The 23,403-nt window shown below is 56.4% G+C and overlaps 2 protein-coding genes across 10 annotated transcripts; both read left to right on the top strand.

Annotated features, from left to right (window-relative positions):
* The first annotated feature begins 62 nt into the window (after positions 1-62).
* On the top strand, positions 63-11,520 carry BCL2L12 (BCL2 like 12). Of its 7 annotated transcripts, none has more exons than XM_059665400.1 (7): positions 66-197; positions 837-951; positions 1,166-1,308; positions 2,491-2,577; positions 2,666-2,757; positions 3,704-3,991; positions 5,824-6,019. In XM_059665400.1, the coding sequence occupies exons 2-7, from the start codon at positions 845-847 to the stop codon at positions 5,872-5,874; spliced, it is 768 nt and encodes a 255-aa protein (XP_059521383.1). In that variant the 5' UTR covers positions 66-197; positions 837-844; the 3' UTR covers positions 5,875-6,019. The 7 variants fall into 7 exon arrangements, with proteins under 7 accessions (XP_059521389.1, XP_059521385.1, XP_059521383.1 ...); XM_059665401.1 differs by having other exon boundaries at positions 80-197; positions 822-951; XM_059665402.1 differs by lacking the exon at positions 1,166-1,308 and having other exon boundaries at positions 64-197.
* A 712-nt stretch (positions 11,521-12,232) lies between these two features.
* PRMT1 (protein arginine methyltransferase 1) lies at positions 12,233-23,216 on the top strand. 3 transcript variants are annotated; one of them, XM_059665366.1, is made up of 11 exons: positions 12,266-12,378; positions 14,492-14,545; positions 15,072-15,173; positions 16,057-16,212; positions 16,355-16,418; positions 17,788-17,930; positions 18,782-18,869; positions 18,964-19,079; positions 19,923-20,073; positions 20,266-20,387; positions 21,151-23,216. In XM_059665366.1, exons 1-11 carry the CDS (start codon positions 12,343-12,345, stop codon positions 21,232-21,234), a joined length of 1,116 nt encoding a protein of 371 aa, XP_059521349.1. In that variant the 5' UTR covers positions 12,266-12,342; the 3' UTR covers positions 21,235-23,216. The 3 variants fall into 3 exon arrangements, with proteins under 3 accessions (XP_059521350.1, XP_059521349.1, XP_059521352.1); XM_059665367.1 differs by lacking the exon at positions 14,492-14,545 and having other exon boundaries at positions 12,233-12,378; XM_059665369.1 differs by lacking the exons at positions 12,266-12,378; positions 14,492-14,545 and adding an exon at positions 14,821-14,854.
* The last annotated feature ends 187 nt before the right edge of the window (positions 23,217-23,403 follow it).

Genomic DNA, 23,403 nt, shown 5'->3' with positions numbered 1-23,403 from the left:
TGGCTTTCCGGCCACCGGCATGCTGGGAACGTCGCATGCAAATTAGGCGGGCACCGGCGCTCCGCCCCCTCTGCGTTGGGCCGTCGCCAGCCCGGCCCAGTGCGCAGGCGCGGGAAAGTTGAGCTAAGAGAAGTTTAACAAGTTCAGTGAAGGAGGTGGCGGCGGCGGCGGGGCCCGGGGCCCGGGCCCGGGGCCAGGTGAGTGGGGCGTCAGTGAGGGCTGCGGGAGGAGGGAGGAGAAGAGGGCCGCGATCCAGGATCTGGACCCCTAGTCCTGTTTCGGCATCCAAGCGTCACGGGTCCCCAAGAGACCGCCCTTAGACAGTGGAACTACACCTCCCAGCAGGCCGCGCGGCGATCAACTGCGGACCGAGTGGAATGTTTGCCACGAAGCCTGCTGGGATTGGTAGTTTTCATCCTCTAACGGCTTAAGTAACTTGGCATATTCTCTCCGAGCCCAGAGTCGAAGCCTCAAGCGTCCTTCTTGCTCGGGGGCCCAGAAGTCCAAGGCACAATCCCCTTTCTTCTCAGACCCAAGAGTTCACGCTCCCAGCCCCCTCGTTCCTTAGACCCAAGAATCGGGGTCCCCAGCCTCCTCCTCTGCCAGGATCAAGGAATCCTCGTCTTCATCCCTCTTCTCCCTCTGGAGACTCAAGAGCCTGGACCTCTAGACCTCAACTCCCCTCGAGGACCTAGGAGTCCAGACCCTCAGCCCCTTCCCTGCCTTGAGGACCCCCGAGTCCTGGCCCTCTCCTCATTCACAAACTAGGAATTGGGGCCCCAAGCCTTCACTTCTGCTGAACCCTGGAGTTTATCCCTCAGCCCCCTCTCTCACAGGTGCCCCCATGGCCGGCTCGGAAGAGCTGGGGCTCCGGGAGGACACGCTGAGGGTCCTAGCTGCCTTCCTTAATCGGGGCGAGGCTGCCGGGTCCCCCATTCCAGCCCCACCCAGGTAAGAGGAGCTGCTCTCCTCCCGCAGGGGCCTCTGCATGTGGTGTGGGCCGTCTCTAACGCTTGCCCCTGGTCTCAGTCTGTGTCCTTGCCCCTCTCTGTACGTCTGGCTCTCTTCCTTGTCCCTGGGGTTGCAGGGAGAGGCCCTGAGTGGGAGAAAAAAGGGACTGCTTGCAAGGGGGCTCTGCAGTCACTCTCTGAGGTCCCTTCCCCAGGAGCCCTGCCCCGGAGGAGCCAACAGACTTCCTGAGCCGCCTCCGAAGATGCTTTCCTTGCTCTTTGGGTCGAGAAGCAGTTCCCCCTGAGTCCCCCCGGCCTTGCTCCCTGCCCCTTCGCCCCTGCTACGGTTCGCAGCCTGGTAAGAGGTTTCCCTAGATCACCCATGAACTTGCTCATGCAGGGCCAGGAGCTTTGATTCTAAAATATACATACACACACACACACACACACACACACACACATACATACTATTGATTTCAGAGAGGAAAAGAGAGGGAGAGAGAGAGAGAAACATCAATGACGAGAGAAAATCATTGATGGGCTGCCTCCTGCACGCCCCCCCACCGGGGATCGAGCCTGCAACCCGGGCATGTGCCTTGACCGGGAATCTAACTGTGACCTCCTGGTTCATAGATTGATGCTCAACCACTGAGCCAGGCTGGTCGGGCTGGGAGCTTTGATTCTTAATACATCCACAGGATAAGGAATTAGTTCAAGATCACTCAGCTAAGGGTATATAGGTAGCACCTACGCTCAGTTTTCAATCACAACTCCTTATCTGTTTGATTACATGACTTGGAAAATCCTTTTCTTCCCTGTTCCTGTGTTTATCCAGCAGCAAAGTAGGAATGGGAAGGAGGAGTCATTGGACTTGATCAAAAGTGACTAACAGCTTTCCTCTCTTGTGAGCCTGGATAGAATAGTAATGGCTACAGGGCATGCTAGCTTGCACAGGATTTCCAAGCGAGAGAGAGAGAGAGAGAGAGAGAGAGAGAGAGAGAGAGAGAGTTAGTTCTGTGATCAGCCGGTGATGCCTGAAATAGACAAGGGATAGAGTGGTAATCGCTGGAGTGTCACGTGTTTGCCTTCCTTGGATGGGATCCTCTTCAAGGTCCAGTTCAGCTCTAACACTCTAAATCAGTGGTTCTCAGCCTTCTGGCCCTTTAAATACAGTTCCTCATGTTGTGACCCCCAACCATAAAATTATTTTCGTTGCTACTTCATAACTGTCATGTTGCTACTGTGATGAATCGTCATGTAAATATCTGATATGCAGGATGGTCTTAGGCGACCCCTGTGAAAGGGTCGTTCGACCCCCAAAGGGGTCTCGACCCCCAGGTTGAGAACCGCTGCTCTAAATCCATTTGGGGGGACACTATAAAGTGGAAAGTACAAGGGTCTTTTGCCAAGTTTGCTCACTGAGCCACAATTTACCCCGTTATGGAATGGAAATCGCTGCTACCAGGCAGGGTGGTTGGGAGGAGAGAATCCATCACTTCCTGATCTCCTGGAGACCTGTCATTGTCTCTTTTCACCCCAGGCCCAGCGACTCCAGACTTCTATGCCCTCGTGGCCCAGCGGCTGGAACAGCTGGTCCAAGAGCAACTGAGATCCCCACCGAGCCCAGGTGCGGGCAGAGGGGCCCTGCAGAAAGATGGGGGCAGAAGGATGGCCAGGTTTCTGCCCCCCAACCGAATTCTCTTCTGTCCCCCTAGAGTTACAGGGTCCCCCACCCACCGAGAAGGAAGCCCTGCTGCGGAAGCTGGTGGCCCTCCTGGAGGAGGAGGCAGAAGTCATCAACCAGAAGGTGATGGTCGTGGTCCATCCCTTATTTAGGATAGGAATTGCTTTACGATTGGGCACTGGGGTCAGAAGCTGGATCTGCATTCTCATTGGGTGGCCGGTTGGGAGAGGGTAGGACAAGGCTTTAGTGAATGACAGAGGTATGGCCAGGGCAGTACCTTAAATTGGGGCTTGCATTGTTTGTTAGAGGGGCGTGGCCTAAAGGAAGGGGTGTGGCCATCAGAAACATGATTTAGGGAAGAGGCTGGAGCCCGTTGGGAAAGTAAGGGGATATATGGTGGTGGGAGGGGGATGTGGTTTGAGAAGATATAAAATCTGAAATCCTGAATGACAGTGTCGGGGCGTGGCTTAGAATGTGGGCGGAAATGGCCTGCGGAGGAGGTGTGGTTTGTGTCCTGAAATATGATTGGCCTATTAATTGTAGATGGAAGGCTAGAAGATTAGCACTCCAGGGCGCAGTTAGAGTAGGGCTAGGCCCTCATTAGATGCCCAGGTCTGGGCAGGGGCGTGGCTTAGCTTCTTGGGTTCGAGGCCACCTTCCTGTGAGTAGTTTGGCAGAAACCATGGAGTCTGGTTTATGATTGGCTGATGTGATGGGTTGGGGCATGGCGCAGCGGTTCTCAACCTGTGGGTCGCGACCCCTTTGGAGGGCAAACGACCCTTTCACAGGGGTTGCCTAAGACCATCGGAAAACACCTATATAATTACATACTGTTTTTGTGATGAATCACTATGCTTTCATTATGTTCAATTTGTAACAATGAAATTGGGGGTCACCACAACATGAGGAACTGTATTAAAGGGTCGTGGCATTAGGAAGGTTGAGAACCACTGGCTTAGAGCTTTAGTATCCAGAAGTCCCTTACACCAGGAAGCCACCCCCACGCCCCCAGCCTCCTACTGGCTGGCCACCAGGGCAGACCCTGCCTCTTCCCCTGTCCACCCCACAGCTGGCCTCGGACCCTGCCCTGCGCCGCAAGCTGGCCCGCCTCTCCGCTGGCTCCTTCGCCCGCCTAGTGGAGCTGTTCTCCAGCCGGGAGGGCAGCCCTTGCCCCAGCCGCGCACGCCCCTCCTTGCGGTGCCCCGGGCCCCCGCCGCCTTCCCCGGAGCCCCTGGCCCGCCTGGCCCTGGCCATGGAGCTGAGCCGGCGCGTGGCCTGGTTGGGGGGCACCCTGGCTGGACTCAGCGTAGAGCACGTGCACAGCTTCACGCCCTGGATCCAGGCCCAGGGGGGCTGGGTGAGCTGCCCAAGCCTCTGTGGGCCTCCCTTTACCTGACTGAGATTGGGGGGAGGGGGCTTCTTAGGTTTCCTTTCAGGCATCGCGGGTGTTCTCCCAGCCCCCCCTCCCCCCGTTCACCTGCTCTGTGCTCTCTGAGCACCTACTGCACCCTGGGCCCCCGGTGATCAGTGGGGGCTTGTGAGGATTAGGTGGGACCACCCTCTAAGTGCTTGGCGCCCCATGGCATGTTTGTGTGGCTACCGGTGACTCTGCCTGGGCAGCTCTGCCTGCCGAACCCGCTTGTCCCGTAGCCCCTGCCTCCTTCCTCTGCTCTGCTCGGCTGTTCCCCTCAGGGAGGCCTTTCCTGGTCCCATTTAAAACCGCAGCCGCCCCCACACCCTCGCGCTTACTCACCCTCCTAGTTGGCTGCATTACTTCCTTCCATAGCATCTGCACCTTCCAACGTGGCAGGAGCAGCTAGTTGTACCTCCTTTTGCCGTCTTCTCTCGCCCCTGACACCTCAGCTCCAGGAGCCCAGGAAGCCTTCCTTGCTCTCCCCTTTCAACCCCATGCCAGGCTCGGAGCTGGCGTGGCCGCGTCACCTGGGCAACGGCCCCACCTCCCTGAGCACCTGCCTGCCCTGCCTCATGGCTACCCCGCAGTTGCCTTGTTGCTGTGGCGATGCGGTCAGAGGAGGGTGCATGGTCAGAGGAGGGTGCACGCCAGGCTCTCAGAAGTAACCCTTGCTTCCCACACTGGGAGGGGCTGGCCTGGTGTGTTTGAGGAGCAGAGAGGAGGGGCTGGAGCGGGTGAGCAAGGTGAGCCAGGCGACAGGGCCAGCGTTGAGGGCAGGAGGGGCGGCCAGGTTGTTCAGGGGCTCCTAGTCATGGTGAGAACTTGGGGTTTGACTCTGAGTGAACCCCGAATTCCTGGAGGGCTCTGGGCAGAGGACGAGAGGGTGCTCAGGTATTAACCCCCGCCCTCTGGTGGTGGCGTGGGGAACTGTATGGGAAGAGGGCAGAAGGAGGGAGCTTGGAGGGGGTGCCTGGCCAGGGCGAGATTCCCAGAGCGGTGTGGGAATAGTAGGGGTTCTGGATTTAATTTGGAGACAGAGGTTACAGATTTTGCTAATGGAGTGGATCTGGGGACTGAGCAGCGGGGAGGAGTCAAGGACGCTGACCTGGGCAACCGCTGGGCTGTCCCCGAGATGGGGCCAAGCAGGGGGGAGGGCAGGGGAGGGAGAGGGCTGGGAAGGAGTCAGAGATGGTTGGAAGTGGTCCTCCGACCTCACAGCAGGCGATGAGGGCACGGGGGATGCGTGTCTGGAGCTCAGCCCAGAAGCTCGCTCGCTGGTTTGTAAAACCGTTTTGTTCTAAGGAATGAGCAGGAAGCTTGGCCAGGTGCTCGCCAAGGATTTCAGTGGATGATCCCAGTTAAGCCTCACAACAGCCTGACGGGATTCGGTTATTATCCGGGTCTTACGGAGGCTGGGAGGGGAAGCTCCTCACGCAGGGATCAGAATCAACACTTGCACACAAAGCCAGGGCCCTTGATCTTTAAAACCCCAGCACCCTCTCTGCTCCCTGGATCCGTGTCTCTGCCCAACCTCCACCAGCGCTCCGCCCACCACGCCGGCTCTGTCTCCCTTTTCCTCACCGGGACTGCCCCCCCCCTGTCTGATCCTCTCCAGGGCTCTGTCCCCCCACCCTGGGTCTCTGTCCCTCTCTGGTCTCTGTCCCCTGTCCGTCCTGGTTCCCTGCCCCCCTGTCTCAGCTCTCACTGGGCTGGTGTGGATGCTGCTGTGAGTGGAGGGAGCTCCACTGACCAGGCTCTGCCGCTTTTCCCTGCAGGAGGGCATCCTGGCCACCTCCCCCGTGGACTTGAACTTGCCCCTGGACTAGCTCTTCCCCAGCAGCTGTTACGAGATGGGCCTTCAGGCGCCTTCCTCTTCTTCTCAGGGCTGTGAGTGGTGGCTGCCCACCCTGCTTTTGCCAAAAAGAAATGGTTCAAATTTTTTTCATATTAAAAACTTGTTCAAAGGTTGAATCACTTGTTCTTTCACTCGAGAACTCAAGTTCTAAGTAGGGGAGAAGTGGTTCAGAGATCGCTCTGGTTTATACATTGAGGCGAGAGCGATGCATTCATTCCAGAAATGTTTATTTGGAGCACTTAGGAGTGCCTGCCAGCTGCGCATACAGCGTGGTGGGGATGCCTGTGAGCAGGACTCCAGCTGACGCCTCTCCCCGCCGCCTGGGGCATCTATCCCGGCTGCCCCTGCGCGATGCCATGGAGCCTTCCAGCTAGTTCTCCCTTCACGGGCACCCGAACACCACCTTCCCCTTTTCTCCTTCTGTGCCTCTTTTGCTGGTTCCTCCTCATCTCCCTGGAGACTTGGGGTTTGTCACCTTTTTGGGGTGTAGCCTCTTTCACAGAATTATGTTTGTAAACATATACGATGAGATGCACAGCCAGTGACAGTCGGTCCTTGTTTGCACGCTCTATAGTTGCGAATTCGCCTAGGCACTAGCATTTATGTGTAATCCCCAAACTAATACTCACGGTGGTGGGCACGAGTATGGGCAGAACTGCAGACCTCCTCGGCTAAGACTGAACACGCGACCCTCTGCCACCTGGTTCAGCTCTCAGACTGTCGACGTGTATGCCCGCCATCTGTTTAGTGGCCCATGACTTTTTGCATTTCTGTGTTTTCTTGTGGTGATTTTGCTGTTTAAAAGGAACCCTCCCGCCCTAGCCAGTTTGGCTCAGTGGATAGAGCATTGGCCTGCGGAATAAAGGGTCCCAGGTTCCATTCTGGTCAGGGCACATGCCTGGGTTGCAGGCTCAATCCCCAGTGTGGGGCATGCGGGAGGCAGCCGATCAATGATTCTCTCTCATCATTGATGTTTCTATCTCTCCCTCTCCCTTCCTCTCTGAAATCAATAAAAACATATTAAAATAAAAGGGACCCTCCCTCCCCCGCCCAGAGCATAGCACAGAGTTGCTGTCCAGGGTCCCTCAGAGCAGGAGGGAGAGCCTGCCTAGGTTAGCGACTGCGTTCAGGCATGAGATACTGTGCTCTTGGCTGGGAGGCCAATGTGAGTGAATTACCAATAGGTATTAAGTAAGCTGTCTAAACAAAGCACACTGCCCTAGCCGGTTTGACTCAGTAGATACAGCGTCGACCAAAGGGTCCTGGGTTCAATTCTGGTCAAGGGCACATGCCCAGGTTGCGGGCTCAGTCCCCACTAGGGGGCGTGCAGGAGGCAGCCGATCAATGATTCTTTCTCATCATGGATGTTTCTATCTCTCCTCTCCCTTCTTCTCTGAAATCAATAAAAATATGTTTAAAAAAAATAAAAAAACAATAAAGGACTCCCATCTGATTAAGTCAAGTCCACCCTGGAAGATGTCCCTTTTGATTAATTTAAAGTTAACTGGTTTAGGGCCCTAATGACATCTGCAAGATCGATTCGCCTTTGTCGTATAAGATAATCAGGAGAGGCATTCATCTCCTTTGTCCTATAACCCAACCTGGTCCCCGGTATATAACACGGGGGGGGGGGGGTAAGAGATCTTGGGGGCCCCCTTGAAATTCTGCCCATCACAGCATATCTGCAACCACTGCCACGTGACATGCAAGCCTCCGTGGTTTATGTGGGGGACCAGGCCACAGGAGCTAATCCTGGGGTCTTTGATGTGTTGCCTAAATTCTTAATTGAGGGAATGGCCAAGTTCCCGTTTGCTGAGGGATGAAGTTGCTATCCTCCCAGCCCCTGGAGGCCCACATGCTAAGTCGGGCACCAGATGTCTGTGTGCTCCTCCTCACCCCACCTCTCCCCACACCCACCCCCAGTGGTCACACCCATTCCCGGGCTGTGACGCAGTGCAGCACTGGCTGACAGAACTAAGTGAGCCTCCCATGTGATGGGGAGCACGCCCTGAGCCCCGGGGCACGGGCCCCGACGGGGATCCAACCGATGACAGTGTGGTGCTTGGGTCAATGTTCATCCACAAACCACACTGACCAGGCGGTCTATTAATTTTAACAATTTTTATTAACCCTGTTTATCCAAAATCCAAAATACAGAATCATTTCAACATAGTAGTCAATATAAAAATAGTAGTGAGATGTTACAGATTCTTTTTTAAAAAAAATTTTTTTTTTTATTGATTTCAGAGAGGAAGGGAGAGGGAGAGAGACAAACATCAATGATGAGAGAGAATCATGGATTGGCTCCTCCTGCACACCTCCCACTGGGATCAAGCCCACAACCCGGGCATTGTGCCCTTGACTGGAATCGAACCAGGGACCCTTCAGTCTTCAGGCCAATGCTCTATCTACTGAGCCAAACCAGCTAGAGTGATTCTTTTTTTATATTAAGTCCTCTGAATTGTCTGTGTTTTCTTATTATTATTTAAAATATTTTTTTTATTGATTTCAGAGAGGAAGGGAGAGATAGAAACATCAATGATGAGAGAGAATCATTGATTGGCTGCCTCCTGCAAGCCCCACACTGGGCATGTGCCCTGACCAGGAATCAAACTGTGACCTCCTGGTTCATAGGTCAACACGCAACCACTGGGCCACTCTGGCCCGGCTATTATTATTTTTTAATCCTCACCCCAGGACATGCTTAGAGTGAGGAAAGGAGAGAGAGAGAGAGAGAGATAAAAACATCCGTATGAGATAGAAACATTGACCAGTTGTCTTAAATACACTCCTTGATCCAGGATCAAACCCACAATCCAGGTATGTGCCCTGACCAGGAATCGAACCAGCAACCTTCAGCACATGGACGATGCCCAACCAACTGAGCTACTCGGCCAGGGCCGGTGTGTTTCACACTCGGTACATCTCAGTTCAAACTTGCCACAGTCCATTACTCACCTGGCCCAGGCGACGAGTGGCTGCCTTCTTGGAAAATGCAGAATTTGATGCTGACAACTTGCCCATTTCTGACTCCAGCCTGAGATTTTTCCCTTGAACGCCATTACCACCCTTTTTTCAATGACGTTAGGCTATTCCCTAGTGTGGTATCGTTTGTTATAATATTTTATTCTTGGTAGCAGCACAGAGCAGAAATAATTGATCAGGTCAAAATACAATACTTGGAAATTAGGAAAAAAACACAAAACTGATTTAGGCCTTGGCTGGGTGGCTCTGTTGGTTGGAGTATCATCTTGTGCACCAAAGGGTTGTGGGTTCGATTCCCAGTCAGGGCACATACCTAGGTTTTGGGCTCAATTCCTGGTTGGGCAGGAAGGCAACTAGTCAATGTTTCTCTCTCTCAAAATCAGTGGAAACATATCCTTGGGTGAAGATTGAAAACAGAAAGACAAAAACTGACTTAGGACCCATATAGCATACAGTGTAGGATCAAAATGTGGGCCCCGATTATTTCATTATTTGGACTTAATCGAAATTTAAAATCTCTGCCCGGCCAGTATGGCTCAGTGGTTGAGCGCCAACCTATGAACCAGGAGGTTGAGGTTCGATTCTTAGTCCGGGCACATGTCCAGGTTGCGGGCTCGATCCCCCATAGGGGCCATGCAGGAGGCCAGGGGCAGATCGGTGATTCTCATCATTGATGTTTCTGTCTCTCCCTCTCACTTCCTCTATGAAATCAATTTTATTTTATTTATTTATTTTTTTAATATATTTTTTATTGATTTTTTACAGAGAGAAAGGGAGAGAGATAGAGAGTTAGAAACATCGATGAGAGAGAAACATCGATCAGCTGCCTCCTGCACATCTCCTACTGGGGATGTGCCCGCAACCCAGATAATGCCCTTGACCGGAATCGAACCTGGGACCTTTCAGTTCGCAGGCCGACGCTCTATCCACTGAGCCAAACCGGTTTTGGCTATGAAATCAATTTTAAAAATATTTTTAAAAAGATAACGAGCCCTAGCCAGGTTTGCTCAGTGGATAGAGCGTCAACCTGCGAAGCAAAGGGTCCTGGGTTTGATTCCGGCCAAGGGCACATGCCCAGGTTGAGGGCTTGATCCCCAGTGCGGGGTGTGTGGGAGGCAGCCCATCAATGATTCTTTCTCATCATTGATGTTTCTCCCTCTCCCTATCTCTCTGAAATCAATGAAAAATTTTAAAAAGATGTATTTTTTAAATGAGTACACACTTTAAAAAAATGGATGTGAGCAGACCCTTGATAGAAGATATCCGGCGCTAGCCAGTTTGGCTCAGTGGATACAGCGTCGGCCTGCAGACTGAAGGGCCCCGGGTTCGATTCTGGCCAAGGGCACATGCCTGGGTTGTGGGCTCGATCCCCAGTAGGGGGTGTGCAGGAGGCAGCCAATTAATGGTTCTCTCTCATCATTGATGTTTCTCTCTCTCTCTCTCTCTCTCTCTCTCTTCCTTCCTCTCTGAAATCAATAAAAATATATATTTTTTTAAAAAGAAGATATACGAATGGTCAATGAGCACATGAACAGACGCTCAGCAGCCGTGGGCAGAGCAATACAAATGACAGCCGGGACGAGACACCGCTGCGTACCCACCAGCCTGGTGAAAACGAAAGACGATCCTATCAGGTGCTGGCCAGCACCTGGAGCAGCTGGAACTCTTCATGCATCCCTGATGGGAATGCAAAATGGTAGGACGCCCTGGAAGACGTGTTGGCAGTTCCTTATAAAGTGAAGCATAGAGCATTCACCCTGCATGCAACTCGGTCATCTGCTCCCAGGTTGACCCCAGAGAAAAGACAAAGTGTCTCTTCACAGGAAGACTTGTACACGAATGCTCATAGCCCCCTTTAGTCACAACAGCCCAATCTGGACATTACTCAGATGTCTGTCAACAGGAAAGGAAATAAACTATGATACTGTTACCGAACTCAAGGGGTCCGCAGCTTGGGGTATTCTACTAAAACATGAAACAGTTGTTGCAAGGTAGTTTTATTTACTTACAGCAAGTAAAGGAAACAGGATGCATAGCCAAAACTCGGCCTCCCCAAGGGGGCTTAGCCATGTGGCTCATCACCATTTGGTCAATTACATGTTGTTTCTTCTGTGCAGTTGGCTACACTTACCAGTCGAGTTCCTGTTCAGTAATCCTGTTTGCAGCTGCAGTTGAGAAAGGCTATGCTACATTTTAACACTTAGCAAGAATAACAGTAATAACATCTAGAACTTCCCAGGCCTGAAGACCCTTGTCCTAACCATACACCAATACAATGCAATACTCCTGAGCAATAAACAGGATTGCACACTGGGTGAATCTCAAAAGCATTAGGCTGAGTGAATGAAAACAGACACAAGACATCACGTCCTGTATAATTCCATTTATAGGAAACTTTAGCAAAGAAAAGCTACACTATAGAAAGTGATTGCTTCAGTGGTTGGGTGGGTAAGGTATCAACTAGAGAGGGTCATGAAGGAACTTTCCAGGGTGATGCTTCTGCAAGTTGCATTCATCTTCATTCAACGAGTGACTTTTCCTGCAGATCCTGGAAAGCTCCCTGGAGGAGGCGCCGTCTGGTCTGTGCCCTGATTGACGGATAGGAGTTGGTTGACAAAGGGAGGTGGGTGTTCCTTGCAGGGGGAGGGAACTGGCAAAGGCCAAATGGTTTGAGTGAAGCTGCTGGGTTTAGAAAACTTGGAACGGTTAAGTAGAGGGGCTGGAGTCTACATGCATTGATGCCCGAGTCCTTCCTGACTGGGTTCGAGACCCCGGAGCAGCCTCCCTCTCTTTGGGTCTCTAATGGCTTCAGTTTCCCCCGCCCCCTCACGTACATGGGCAAATTCTTCCTTGTTTCTCTCAGACTCCCTTGGGGCTGGGAGAACCCGCTGAATAGACGGTGAGTGACAGTTCTTTTGAGTCAATCGCTGGAGGATGAAGTCCTCTCTCCTCGTGGGCCAATCGCCTGGTTCTTGAGACCGGCCGCTGGGCGGGGCTCGCCAAAGGCCTCGTGACCTCACGTTTTCGATAAGCCAGTAGCAGCTGAGAAGAGGCGGGTCCTTTAGGTGATGGACAGATATATTTCAAAATGTCCGCTAGCGCGGGGCCCGCCGGGAAGCTTTGAGGAGGTGCTGGGGGAAGGGGCGGGAACTCCCGGCTGGCTTGGCCCAATCATCAGTCGTGCTTCCTGTGATAGACGAGAAGTCTTTGCCATCCCGGTGGACTTTCGTGGGCGGGACTTTTCACGCCAGACTGGGCGCGTCCCTAAACGTTGATGGGCATCTTCCTTGTCCAGTTGGTAAACGGCATTCCCAGACGGACCGCCTCCATCGCCAATGAGAGCTCCTGGCGGGGTCGCGGTGGGCGGGCCCAGACTCTCCGCTATAAGGCGGTCTCGGGAGAGTGCGGAGAAGGGGGGGGGTCTCGGCGGATCGAGGAGTAGGAGCGGGTGAATATGGCGGCAGCCGAGACCGCGAACTGCATCATGGAGGTGAGCGTCTGGAACGCCGCCGGGGGCGGGGGTCGGTGTTTTATGGCACGGAGAAGGGGCTGTGAGTCGGCGGATTTGAGGAAAGGCCTCCAGCCGTCCGGCGGGGGGTCCGCATGCTCCGGATCGGGGCCACCGTTTCGGTGCGGGTTCCCTAGCTTTCGGGGGGCCTGCGGTATCCCGCCCAGACGCTGGTCTCGGGCCCCCTCCCACGTGGAGGAGGTCTGGGGGCGCTTCCGGCCTGGCCCCCACGTGGCCGCGGCGCGGTGGGTGGGGAGGGGGTGTGCCGCGCCCGGTGGCCCGGCGGGCTCCACGTGCGGGACAAAGGCCCCGCCCCCGGCCGGGGGAGGGGTGCCCCGGGGGGGGGGACGGGGGGAGGCTCTCACCCTTCTGAGGCCCCCGGCCCTCCACGAGGATCGCGGCGTACATTTCCGAGTGGGACTTATTCGGGGGCCTTCAGTCTCTTGGAAGGAAGGGGCGGTGTATCGGGTCCCTCCACATCCCCCTCCCAGGACCGGGCATTCACTTAGGCCTCGGTCCAGGTTTTGTGCACTTTTGGGTTCGGATTGGAGGAAGACAAAGACCTGCTTTTCTCTGCTCCCCCTCCCCCGCCCCCCGTTTCCTGTGCCTGGATCCTCCTCCCGGGGCTTCGGGAGCGGGGGGATGGGGGATGCCCCTGTGACCTCTCTCGGTGGTGGTGGGGGGGCCTCCAGCTGAAGGAGATCGGTCCCGATTAGGCGCCCGGCACCCCCTTGTGGCCGCTTCTGGGTGTGTGGGAGGGACATCTTTTTCATGGGGCGTGTCTGGAAGCCCACCGCCCCGTCGCAGCCCGGCCGCGCGAGGGGAGGGGTCTGCCGGGAAGGGGCCGTGATGGAGGCTGCGAGCTCTCACCCCCATTCCTCTCCCCTCGGCGCTCTTGAAGGCGGGGGATGGACGCCCCCTTCCAGAACCCCTGGGCGAGGGTCCGGAGCCTGGATGCCTGAAATGGTTTCCCAGAATGTGGGTTCCTGCGCAGCCATGCGGGGTTGGTGCCGGCGCGGGGTTTCAGGCTGCCTGGGGCCTGTCTGGCTGAGACCGGAGCGAGATGGAGAAATGGGCCCAGCGGGGAATCCCCTCCCGGCCGCCCTTTGTCGGCATCCTCGGTGGCTTGCGGGGATGGGGGTGGGGCCCGGAGCCCTGCGGGTCACGCTTCTCGGCGCCCGGTCCCAGCTGTCATCTGATGGGGCCGCCGGATTTTCACCCCTTCCCTTGTGGCTCTCTCTGCAGTGGGAGGGCAGCTCCCCAGGGTCACTCCAATGACTCCCATCCCCCGTGGCCGCCCTGGACCAGGGCCCCGGGGGTGGAGGAAATACCTTCCCGGGAGGTTGCCTCGGGGCTTGGCCCCACACTGGGGGGCTTGCAAGCCTGCGATGTGTGTCTGGATGGGGGGAGGAGGGCTGGGGGTCCAGAGTCCGGCCTCTTCCCCGGGAATCTGTCTTCCTAGGTGGAGGGAAATAAGCCAGGAGATTGGCTCCAACTGGTTGTATGTGGGGCTTCCTGAGCCCAAGGCAGGAGCTAGGGGGTCGGGGTGCCAGCTCTGGTGGGGGTGCCATCTCTATCCTGGAATCCTCTCATGAAAGACTGGTTTCCAGAAGTGGCAGGTGCCCAGAGGGCACACTCTGCCAGCCACCTCCCCGCTATGGGTGTGTGTGTGTGTGTGTGTGTGTGTGTGTGTGTGTGTGTCAGGGTCAGGAAGTGTCACCTAATCTGGGGGGATTAGATGATGGAGGGGAGTGACAGCTGGCAGTGCCTATGTGCCCGGTGGGTGCCAGTTCCTCCAGGCCGGGTGGGGGAGGTGTGCGTGGTCAGATGCCTGGCCAGAGAGGGGCAGCTTGGGATCAGTCCGCCATCTCTCCAGCCACAGCTGAGACAGAATCCCTCTCTCCTCCCCCCACTTGTCCCACCCCTTTTTGAAACCACCCTGCCTCATTACCTGCTCTCTCTGCCACCACTCCCCACCAAGGAAAAGGAAAATTGCAGGAAAACACTCCCCGCTCCTAACAGCCAGGGCCCCCTGGCCTGGCCCGCCCCTAGCCGCTCCCAGCAGCTAACCCTTTCTCCCTGTACTCTCTCCTAGAATTTTGTAGCCACCTTGGCTAATGGGATGAGCCTCCAGCCGCCACTTGAAGAAGTAAATATCCTTTTGTGAGACCCTTCCCCATATTAAGATACCTCGCCACACGTCAGGCCCCGCCCCGTCTAGTGGTCTAACCCTGAGCCCTCTTGCTTCAAACCAGCTTCCCCCTTGCCCCCGAACACTTAGTACACACTCCCTCGAGGTTTGTGGCCCCCACCTTGCCTTCCCCAATAGTGTGGCTGCTTCCTTAACTCTATTTCCAGCTCCCCTTTGCCCTCCCCTATGTCTGCTCCAGTTCTGCCTTCCCCTCCCCTCCCAGCTGTGGGCTGAGCTAGAGACGGGGGCAGAGAGACTGGAGAGATGGTAGGCATGGCTGAGATATCGGGGTGTTCCCTGGGGGCGGGGTATCCTGCAATAGGAAGCTTGTGGGTTCTGGGGAGGCAAGGTGGCAGATGGGAGCTGTAGGGTTGCCATGGTATGATTCGGGGGGGTTTATTCCAGGAAGAAGTAGGGACCTGGAGGCTTAAGAGGCTTTGGGGAGCCCCAGATTTGACCCATGGTCCTATCCTCCCTCTCCCAGGTCTCCTGTGGCCAAGCAGAATGCAGCGAGAAGCCCAACGCTGAGGACATGACGTCCAAAGATTACTACTTCGACTCCTATGCTCACTTTGGTATCCACGAGGTGAGTGTGCACAGCTGAACCTGGAGAGGTTAATTTATGGGAGGGCTGGAACTGAATTTCCCACCATGCACCCTGCCTTCCCTGTCAGCAGGCTGCCCCTCTGCGCATGCCCCAAGCTCACCCTGGGGTCTGCTCTGCCCACGGTTGCCTTGGAGACCAAGGTTAGCCAGGTGCTCTTCAGGATCCCTCCTGGGAGGCCGGGGTGGGAGCCCACATGCTTGGCTGAGATGCAGCTGGAGGTCAGGGCCGGCTGGGTTCTGCCGCCCTCTAGTGACCAGCGGTGGGATTGTCCCCCAGCTGCTCAGGTCTGCTGTGCAGATGGCTCCTCTACTCTGGTTCCCCGAAGGCTGAGGTCCCAGTAGTTAGGATGGATTCTGTGGATTTTTTCTTTTGGTCTTTTTTTTTTTTTTTTTTTGAGTGTATAGGTCAGTGGATTATTGATTTCAGAGAGGAAGGGAGAGAGAGAAAGAGATATAAACATCAATGATGAGAGAGAGTCATTGATCAGCTGCCTCCTGCACATCTCCTCCTGGGGATCAAGCCCACAACCCAGACATGTGCCCTGACCCGGAATCAAACCATGACCTCCTGATTCACGCTGACCGGGCTACTGAGGACGTCTTAAAAGCAAATGTAGTTGAGGCTTAGGAGGCAGTGGTAGAATCTGGCTAATCTACGATGGGAGTTTAGTCTATCCAGTCTGATGTTACAAATAGAGAAACTGAGGCACGTGGAAAGGAAATAACTTGTTCCAAAGGGACTAAGCAAGTGGGAAGGCTGAGCTCTAGCACTTCAAACTGTCAGCGTGTCAGAGGCCAGGACACCCCTGTTTCCAGCTGTGAATGTAGGCCCCTCATGGTACCTTCGCAACCCGTCTCCCCAGGAGATGCTGAAAGACGAGGTGCGCACCCTCACCTACCGCAACTCCATGTTTCACAACCGGCACCTCTTCAAGGACAAGGTGGTGCTGGACGTGGGCTCCGGCACGGGGATTCTCTGTATGTTTGCTGCCAAGGCCGGGGCCCGCAAGGTCATTGGGGTGAGTGTCCTGGACAGCGGGGTGGGCTAGGGCCCTGGGACGGAAAGGGACGCCTTGGGGCTCAGGGATTGGATAGAGGGGGTGGGAGGTGAGGATGGGACTGGGGGGGGGGGTCTCACCCTCACTTCTTCCTGGACCCCAGATCGAGTGTTCCAGTATCTCTGATTATGCGGTGAAGATCGTCAAAGCCAACAAGTTAGACCATGGTGAGCCCAGGAAGAGAATGGGTTTGTGGGGGCGGAAGGGGCAATCCCAGCTTCCCGGGCCCTTGGAGGAGGGTGGGGGCCGCTAAACACAGATTCAGCTTGTCCTCTCCTATGGGCTCTGGGCCGCCAACAGCCTGAGAATTCAACCTCCTCAGAGCCCATAACCTGAAAAGCAGGTTCTACTGTCTTAGAATTTAAGTGTTAAAGTCCCAAATTCAGTGCCTCGCTCTAAAACCTTAGGCAAGAAGCAGTCTAGGTTCATGTGAGAAAGCACTCAGCGCCCTTCTCGGAGCTCAGCCAACATTCCCAGACTGTCCCTACCGGCACATGTGCGTGTCAGTGTTTTTACATTTACGTGCATTATTTTTACACAAATGGCATTTCACACAAGTCTGTCCCTTTGCTTTTTCTTATTTTAAAAAAAAAAAATACCGTTTTATTGATTTCAGAGAGGAAGGGAGAGGGAGAGATAGAAACATCCATGATGAGAGAGAATCATTGATCGGCTGCCTCCTGTACACCCCACTGGGGATCAAGCCTGCAACCCGGGCATGTGCCCTGACCGGCAATCAAACCGTGACCTCCTGGTTCATAGGTTGGCACTCACCGGCCCGCCCCTTTTTCTCTCCGGTCATCATGTCGTTTAACATGTTGCACGTTGAGAGGATCTTGTTCTTTTTGATACTCACATACCCGGGCCTTCTTAACCAGGCTCCTGGTGATGGGCATTTAGCTGCTTCTGAGCGTTTCCTCTCCTGCATGTAAGGTCATTCCACAAATGAACTGGTACATCCGTGAGGCTGATTTATAAAAGTATCGCATGGGTCAAACGTGTAAGTTGCTAGATGTTGCCTGATGGCCTTCGAGTTCCCACCTGCGAAGTTGGAGGGGCAGAGATTGGGGGGAGGAGGTGGGTTTTCTGGATGTAAAGGCTCCTGGCATTTAGCAACTGAAGGGATTTTTCTTACTTTCTTAGTAAGACTAGTATAGTGACACCCCCCCTCAAGTACCCAACACTCAGCTTTAAATATGTCCATTGGAAGCAAATTCCAACTGTCATTTAGATCCTGCTGGGCATGTTTCTAATAGGTGATCGTGCCGTTCCTGGCAAAGCCTTAACATCGCCTACTACCTAATCCATGTAAGATTTCTGCTTCTGCCTCAGGAAATAGCTAGAGTGAGTGAACTTGAAACTGAGTGAACAGGGCGTGGCTTCAGCTGGCAGAGTTCTTTGAAGGTGCCCAAATGTAGCCCCCAGCCCTTCCTTAGAAGTCAAGGGCTGCCCCAGTGGGGTCCCCAGGCCCTGGACCCCCAGAGGGAGGCAGTCGGACGGGTCTCCTCAGGCCTGTGCCCCTCTCTGCCCCCACAGTGGTGACCATCATCAAGGGGAAGGTAGAGGAGGTGGAGCTGCCGGTGGAGAAGGTTGACATCATCATCAGCGAGTGGATGGGCTACTGTCTCTTCTACGAGTCGATGCTCAACACCGTGCTCTATGCCCGAGACAAGTGGCTGGTGAGGCCCTGGCAGGGGGGCAACGCAGGCTGGGTCCTGAGGGTGTTTGTGGCATGTATCAGTCGGGGGCCAGGCCGGAAGCCAAAGCCAGGCCAGGTATTTCCCACACAGGGGACTTAACACGGGATTGCCCGCACAGATGTTGGAAGGCCCACAGCCAAACGAGTATAACAATTTTTGGGAGCTACATGGTGACAAGGAGATGGTACGGTGTCAGGGGGGCGTTAGTGCTGGGAAGAAAGAAAACCATAGCAGGACAAAGGGATAGGGAAGGACAGGTGGGGGGAGAGGGCGTGATCCTCTCAGGCTCTCACATCAAAGATGTGCCAAGCAGAGGGAACACCAAAGGGAGATGACTGAGACTTGATCAAAGGACGGGCAGTAGCCACACAGGATCTGCTTCTGAGGGGAAGAACCCTGGACAGGATTTCAGCCAGTGCAAAGGTCCTGGGGCAGGAGTGTGCCTGGGTGTTGAGCAGCAGGGAAGCTAGTGAAATGAGGATCTGGAAGAGCAGTAGGAGGTGAAGTTAGAGGTGGGGGTGGAGGGGCCTTGTGGACCCTCATGAGACTTTGCTTTCCCTCTCAGGAGCCAGGAAGGGTTCTGATGATCCCTCAGAACCTCCGGACAGGGTCTGATTTAGGTGCTCCTGGGCGCCACCTGATGGCCATGTGGGGAATGATTGGGGGGTGAGGGCAGAGCAGGAAACCCTGAGGCGGCTGCCTGAAGTGTCGATGTATCAGCCAAGGGCGGGGCAGAGGGGGTGGATGCAGAGCCACACTGGAGAGGTTTGGCAGCAGCGTTGCCAAGGCCCCCCCCCCACCCTTCACGCCCTCACCCTGCCCTTACACAGGCGCCCGATGGCCTCATCTTCCCAGACCGAGCCACGCTGTACGTGACGGCCATCGAGGACCGGCAGTACAAAGACTACAAGATCCACTGTGAGCTTGGGCCCAAGGAGCTCATGGGCTGGGGCGGGCTCGACCTGACCTGGGCGCCCCGGTGTGCTCACCCCTCCTCCCTGCCTCCTCCCAGGGTGGGAGAATGTGTATGGCTTTGACATGTCTTGCATCAAAGACGTGGCCATCAAGGAGCCCCTGGTGGATGTGGTGGACCCCAAGCAGCTGGTCACCAACGCCTGCCTCATCAAGGTGAGGGGATGGGCATGGCCAGGTGTCCCACAGGGTTGGAACCAAAGAAGGGCCAGCACCTGGCCCGCATGCGACACATCAGGGCGCGGCGTGCTGGCCTGAGGTCTTGGGTTCCTCGCCCGTCAGCCAGGGTAATGCTAGGGGCCCAGTGGAGCTGTGTCTTCCATTAAAAAGCTCTGAGCCAGCCAAGGCCAGTGGTTCCAAGATGGAACCCATGAGCTGGGCTTGCCCTGCCCAGGGACACTCTTTCCAGAGGGAACACAGGCGGCAGCTAAGATCACCCCCCCCCCCCCACCCCCCCGCGGGGCTCACCTGAGCACACCGAATACAAAAAGCCGGGCCAGGAGCGAGTTTATCATAAGTCAAGGATACGGGCTGCGATCCATTGTTGAGCCCCTCCCTGCCGTGCCCCACACATCCCTCTGTGAGGCAGGCAGAACCACGTGGAGGGAATGAGGAGAGGAGACAGGAGACACACAGGCGGGCGGACCAGCCCAGCCTCTGAGTCTGCATCAGAACCAGGGCTGTGTTCTGAGCGCGTCCAGGAGCTGTCCGGGTTTAAGCAGGGGCTGGGCACAATCTGATTGGCTTGTTTCACAGTTGTCACCTTGGCTGATGGATGTGTCCAGCTAAGTCGTGTGGGCGGGGCGGGGGGGATAGAAGCAGGGAGCCCATGAGGAGGCCATGGGGAGGGGTGAAGTAAGGTCCAGGAATAAACTCGGGTTTGGGGTCGGATGGGATAGGAGGGAACGGGGACTCCAGCCCCGCCCGCCCCACGCCCTCCCCATTTGCCTGGGCCCTGGGCCGGCCGCGGCGGCGTGGGGCTCATGGCCGGTCCCGCAGGAGGTGGACATCTACACCGTGAAGGTGGAAGACCTGACCTTCACCTCGCCCTTCTGCCTGCAAGTGAAGCGGAACGACTACGTGCACGCGCTGGTGGCCTACTTCAACATCGAGTTCACGCGCTGCCACAAGAGGACCGGCTTCTCCACCAGTGAGTCCGCGGAGGGCCGCCCGCTCTGCCTCCGTGTCCCACCCGTGGGGCCCGGCAGGACCGTCGGGGGTGGGGGGGTGGAGGGATTCACGGGCAGGGGGGCCGCAGTCAACGCTCCGTAAACAGCCATGGGGGGGGGGTGCCAGGCAGAGGGAAGGGCAAGACCAAGGGCTGACCCGACTCCGCCCTCAGGCCCCGAGTCCCCGTACACACACTGGAAGCAGACCGTGTTCTACATGGAGGACTACCTGACGGTGAAGACGGGCGAGGAGATCTTCGGCACCATTGGCATGCGGCCAAACGCCAAGAACAATGTGAGGCTCGGCGGCCCCTGGGGGTGGACTGTGGAGGCGCCTCTGCTTGTCGGGGCGCTTGGGGGTCCGTCTGGAACATGATTGTATGGAGCACCTACGGGCAGAGGGCCCTGGGGACCAGCCACAATCAGGCTGAACCCCTGCCCTCCCGATGTTCCCGATCTAGACATGGGTCACAGCCAGCGGTAAACGACAGCTGGACAGCGGGAGGTGACTGTGCCAAGCTGGCGAGGGCGGGCCAGCTGAGAAGGTGGGGCGGGGGGGCCTGGTTTCCCAGCCTGGGCCTGGGGATCGAGGGAAGCAAAGGAGGGCCGGGCCGTTTGTTCCTCCTGCGCCCCTGGCAGGATGCAGCTGCCACTGGCTCGGGGTTTGGGGGGCTGGGGGGCTGGGGGCAGGGCTGGGGCAGAGTCAGGAGCCCCAGCTCAGCCTCATGGGAGGAGGAAGGGTCTGGTTCCTGAGTGGAGGGGCGTGGCCTGCGCCAAAACATCAGGCCCCTGTGTAAGGCTGGATGGTGCCCAGGGAGCCTGGATGGAGGGGACTGGCCCAAAAGGCACCCACTTTCGAAGTCAGGGAGACAAGCCCGTTAAAGCAGGGACTCGCAGCCAGGGACTGTTTGCTGTGCCCCAGATGACACTGGTCACTAGAGACGTGGGGTTATTACAAACTGGAGAGGGTGCTCCCCTCTGCTTGCTCCTCACCTGGACAGTTCTGCATCTCCGCCTGCCCTGTCTCCAGTCCCCTCATGTCCTCCCTCTCCCCACAGCGCGACCTGGACTTCACCATTGACCTGGACTTCAAGGGCCAGCTGTGTGAGCTGTCCTGCTCCACCGACTACCGGATGCGCTGAGACGGCGCCCGGTGTCTCCCACCCCAGCCCGGCCGGCCCTGCACAGGCCCAGCGGCTGTGGCATTTCTTAGGCGGTTTCAGGATCCCCCTTCCTCTCCTTTTCTCACAAGGGAGTGACAGGGGCCTGGGCCCGGGATGGGAGGGGTGGGGGGTGGGCACATTGTGACTGTTTTTCATAACTTATGTTTTTATATGGTTACATTTATGCCAATAAATCCTCAGCTGGGACAGCTTGGCTTCTGGGGGGTTGGGGTTCCGTGTGCAGGTGCTAAGGTTTCAGTCTGAGCAGCCAGGAGTACCCGGATGATGGCGTAGGTCTCTGTCCTCACTTGTGTCTAGTTCTGTCTCACCACAGCCCTCTGAGTCTTGTCCCAACTTACCTCCTGCTCGCTCCCAGGATCTCCCCCCCCACCTCTGGGGGGAGTGAGTCTGTCCCCCCCAGTCCCCTCTCCTGCCCCTGAGGCCCTGTTATCTCTCGTCCCCACTGGACATGGCTCTGAGCCCAGCTGCACTGCCAGGCTGCTGGAGTATCGGGGTGTGGGTTCCCAGTATAGCTAGGCCCTTAAGCTTCTCAAAAGGCCATTTCCCTGCCTCCCCCAACACACGATTCCTCTGTTTTTTCTGTCCAGGCCCCTCCAAAGCCAGGCCAGGGCTGAGTGGCAGTGAGCACTGTCCTGCCCTCGGCAGCTAGGGAACCGAGTTGCGGTGGAGTTGCCCTGGGGTCAGTTCCTTCTGGGGGGGTGTGACCTAGGGCGGGGTCCCACTTCAGAGGAGGGCACCAAGGTCCCACTGACCTTCACAGGCCCCTGCTGCAGGCAGGGTGTCCTCATCCACCACCCTCCCCATGGCCCTGTGCACAGAGCCCCATCCCCCAGGACCCGGACCACTCGGCACAGCATCCCTGTCTCCACAGCGCCTGCTCCGCCTGCTTCCGTACAGCTGAGCCCTGGGCTTTCTGGCAGCTGATCCATTCTTCTAGGATGGTGTCCGCACTGGCCGTGCTGAGGCTCGGGCTCTGTCCCTATTCCCAGGGGCCTTAGGTTCCCGAGTCTCCCTGGGTGAGAGTGAGGTCTGGTCTATACTGGAGCCCAGAGCTTCCCCTTCCCCACCCCTTTCCTTGGAAGCAGATGCTGACGCCACTTAAAAGTGTCAGCTGTCCCATCCCTCTTCCCTACGCCTTAGGATTCCCTCTCCTGAGGCCTGGGCGCACCAGCACACCCGTGAGGGCTCCTAGGAGCCGTGGAGGAGGGAGGTGGAGATCTGGGTGCTAATCGTGCCTCTCTGGCTTGGTGTGGCCTCAGAGACTTCGGCCTGTTTTACTCTCTTGGGAGGTAAAACAGGCCTTAAGCTACATCTCACCCTGGAAGTTTATCCAGACCAGGGGGGGAGGGGCCGGGGCTGCCCTCGCAGGGGCAACTTCACTCACCGATTTTTCTGGTGACCAACACCCACCTGCTATTGCTTCTAGCTTCCTCCACCCTGGGGGACCCCGAGTCCTTGGGCAGGTGGGAAAGGCTGGTGGTGTCAGGGACGTGCCTGCAAGGAGACCCTGAAGTGCGTGCGCCATCTCAGAGCTGCCCTGTCAGATACTGGGCCCCATTTCTCCTGTTTGTACCTCAGTATCATGCTCCTCTGTGGCCCCTGTTCCCTGGGCACATGCCAAATATACCACCTGCCGGAGACCCAATACTGGCCCCGCTCTGCCTCCAAGGAAAGTTGGGCTATGGAGTTCTAGTCTAGTTGGTCTCCTGGACCTGTGGCAGTGAGGCCTGCGCAGTGCCCAGCTCGTTGGGTGACCTTGGCACCTCTCTGCACCTCCCCTAGCCTCAGTTTACCCATCTGTATATTGGGACCACGACCCCAAGTTTCCATTGGGCTTGCCCAGATATCTTCCCCGCAACAGCCTCCTCCCCTCCCCCAGTCCCCACTGTGACTGGGCGGGACCCAGGGGCACCCCAGAGCCAAATAAAAGGTGATCTCCATGTTTCTGTCTCTGCTCTTTCTGGTCTGACCATCTGAGTCCAGTCCCTAACACATGTTCCCTCGTGGAAGTCCCTTTGACTGTCTAACTTGAATCCAACCGCTGTAGCCGCCTCCCTCGCACCAACGCAGCTGCACCTTGTGCGGGTAGTTTTGTGGGTGTAGCGGGTCCCAAAGCAGCTCCTCCCT

The sequence above is a fragment of the Myotis daubentonii genome, chromosome 15 (assembly GCF_963259705.1).
Source record: "Myotis daubentonii chromosome 15, mMyoDau2.1, whole genome shotgun sequence".
Classification (NCBI taxonomy): Eukaryota; Metazoa; Chordata; class Mammalia; order Chiroptera; family Vespertilionidae; genus Myotis; species Myotis daubentonii.
This window is presented reverse-complemented; position numbering and strand designations above follow the sequence as displayed.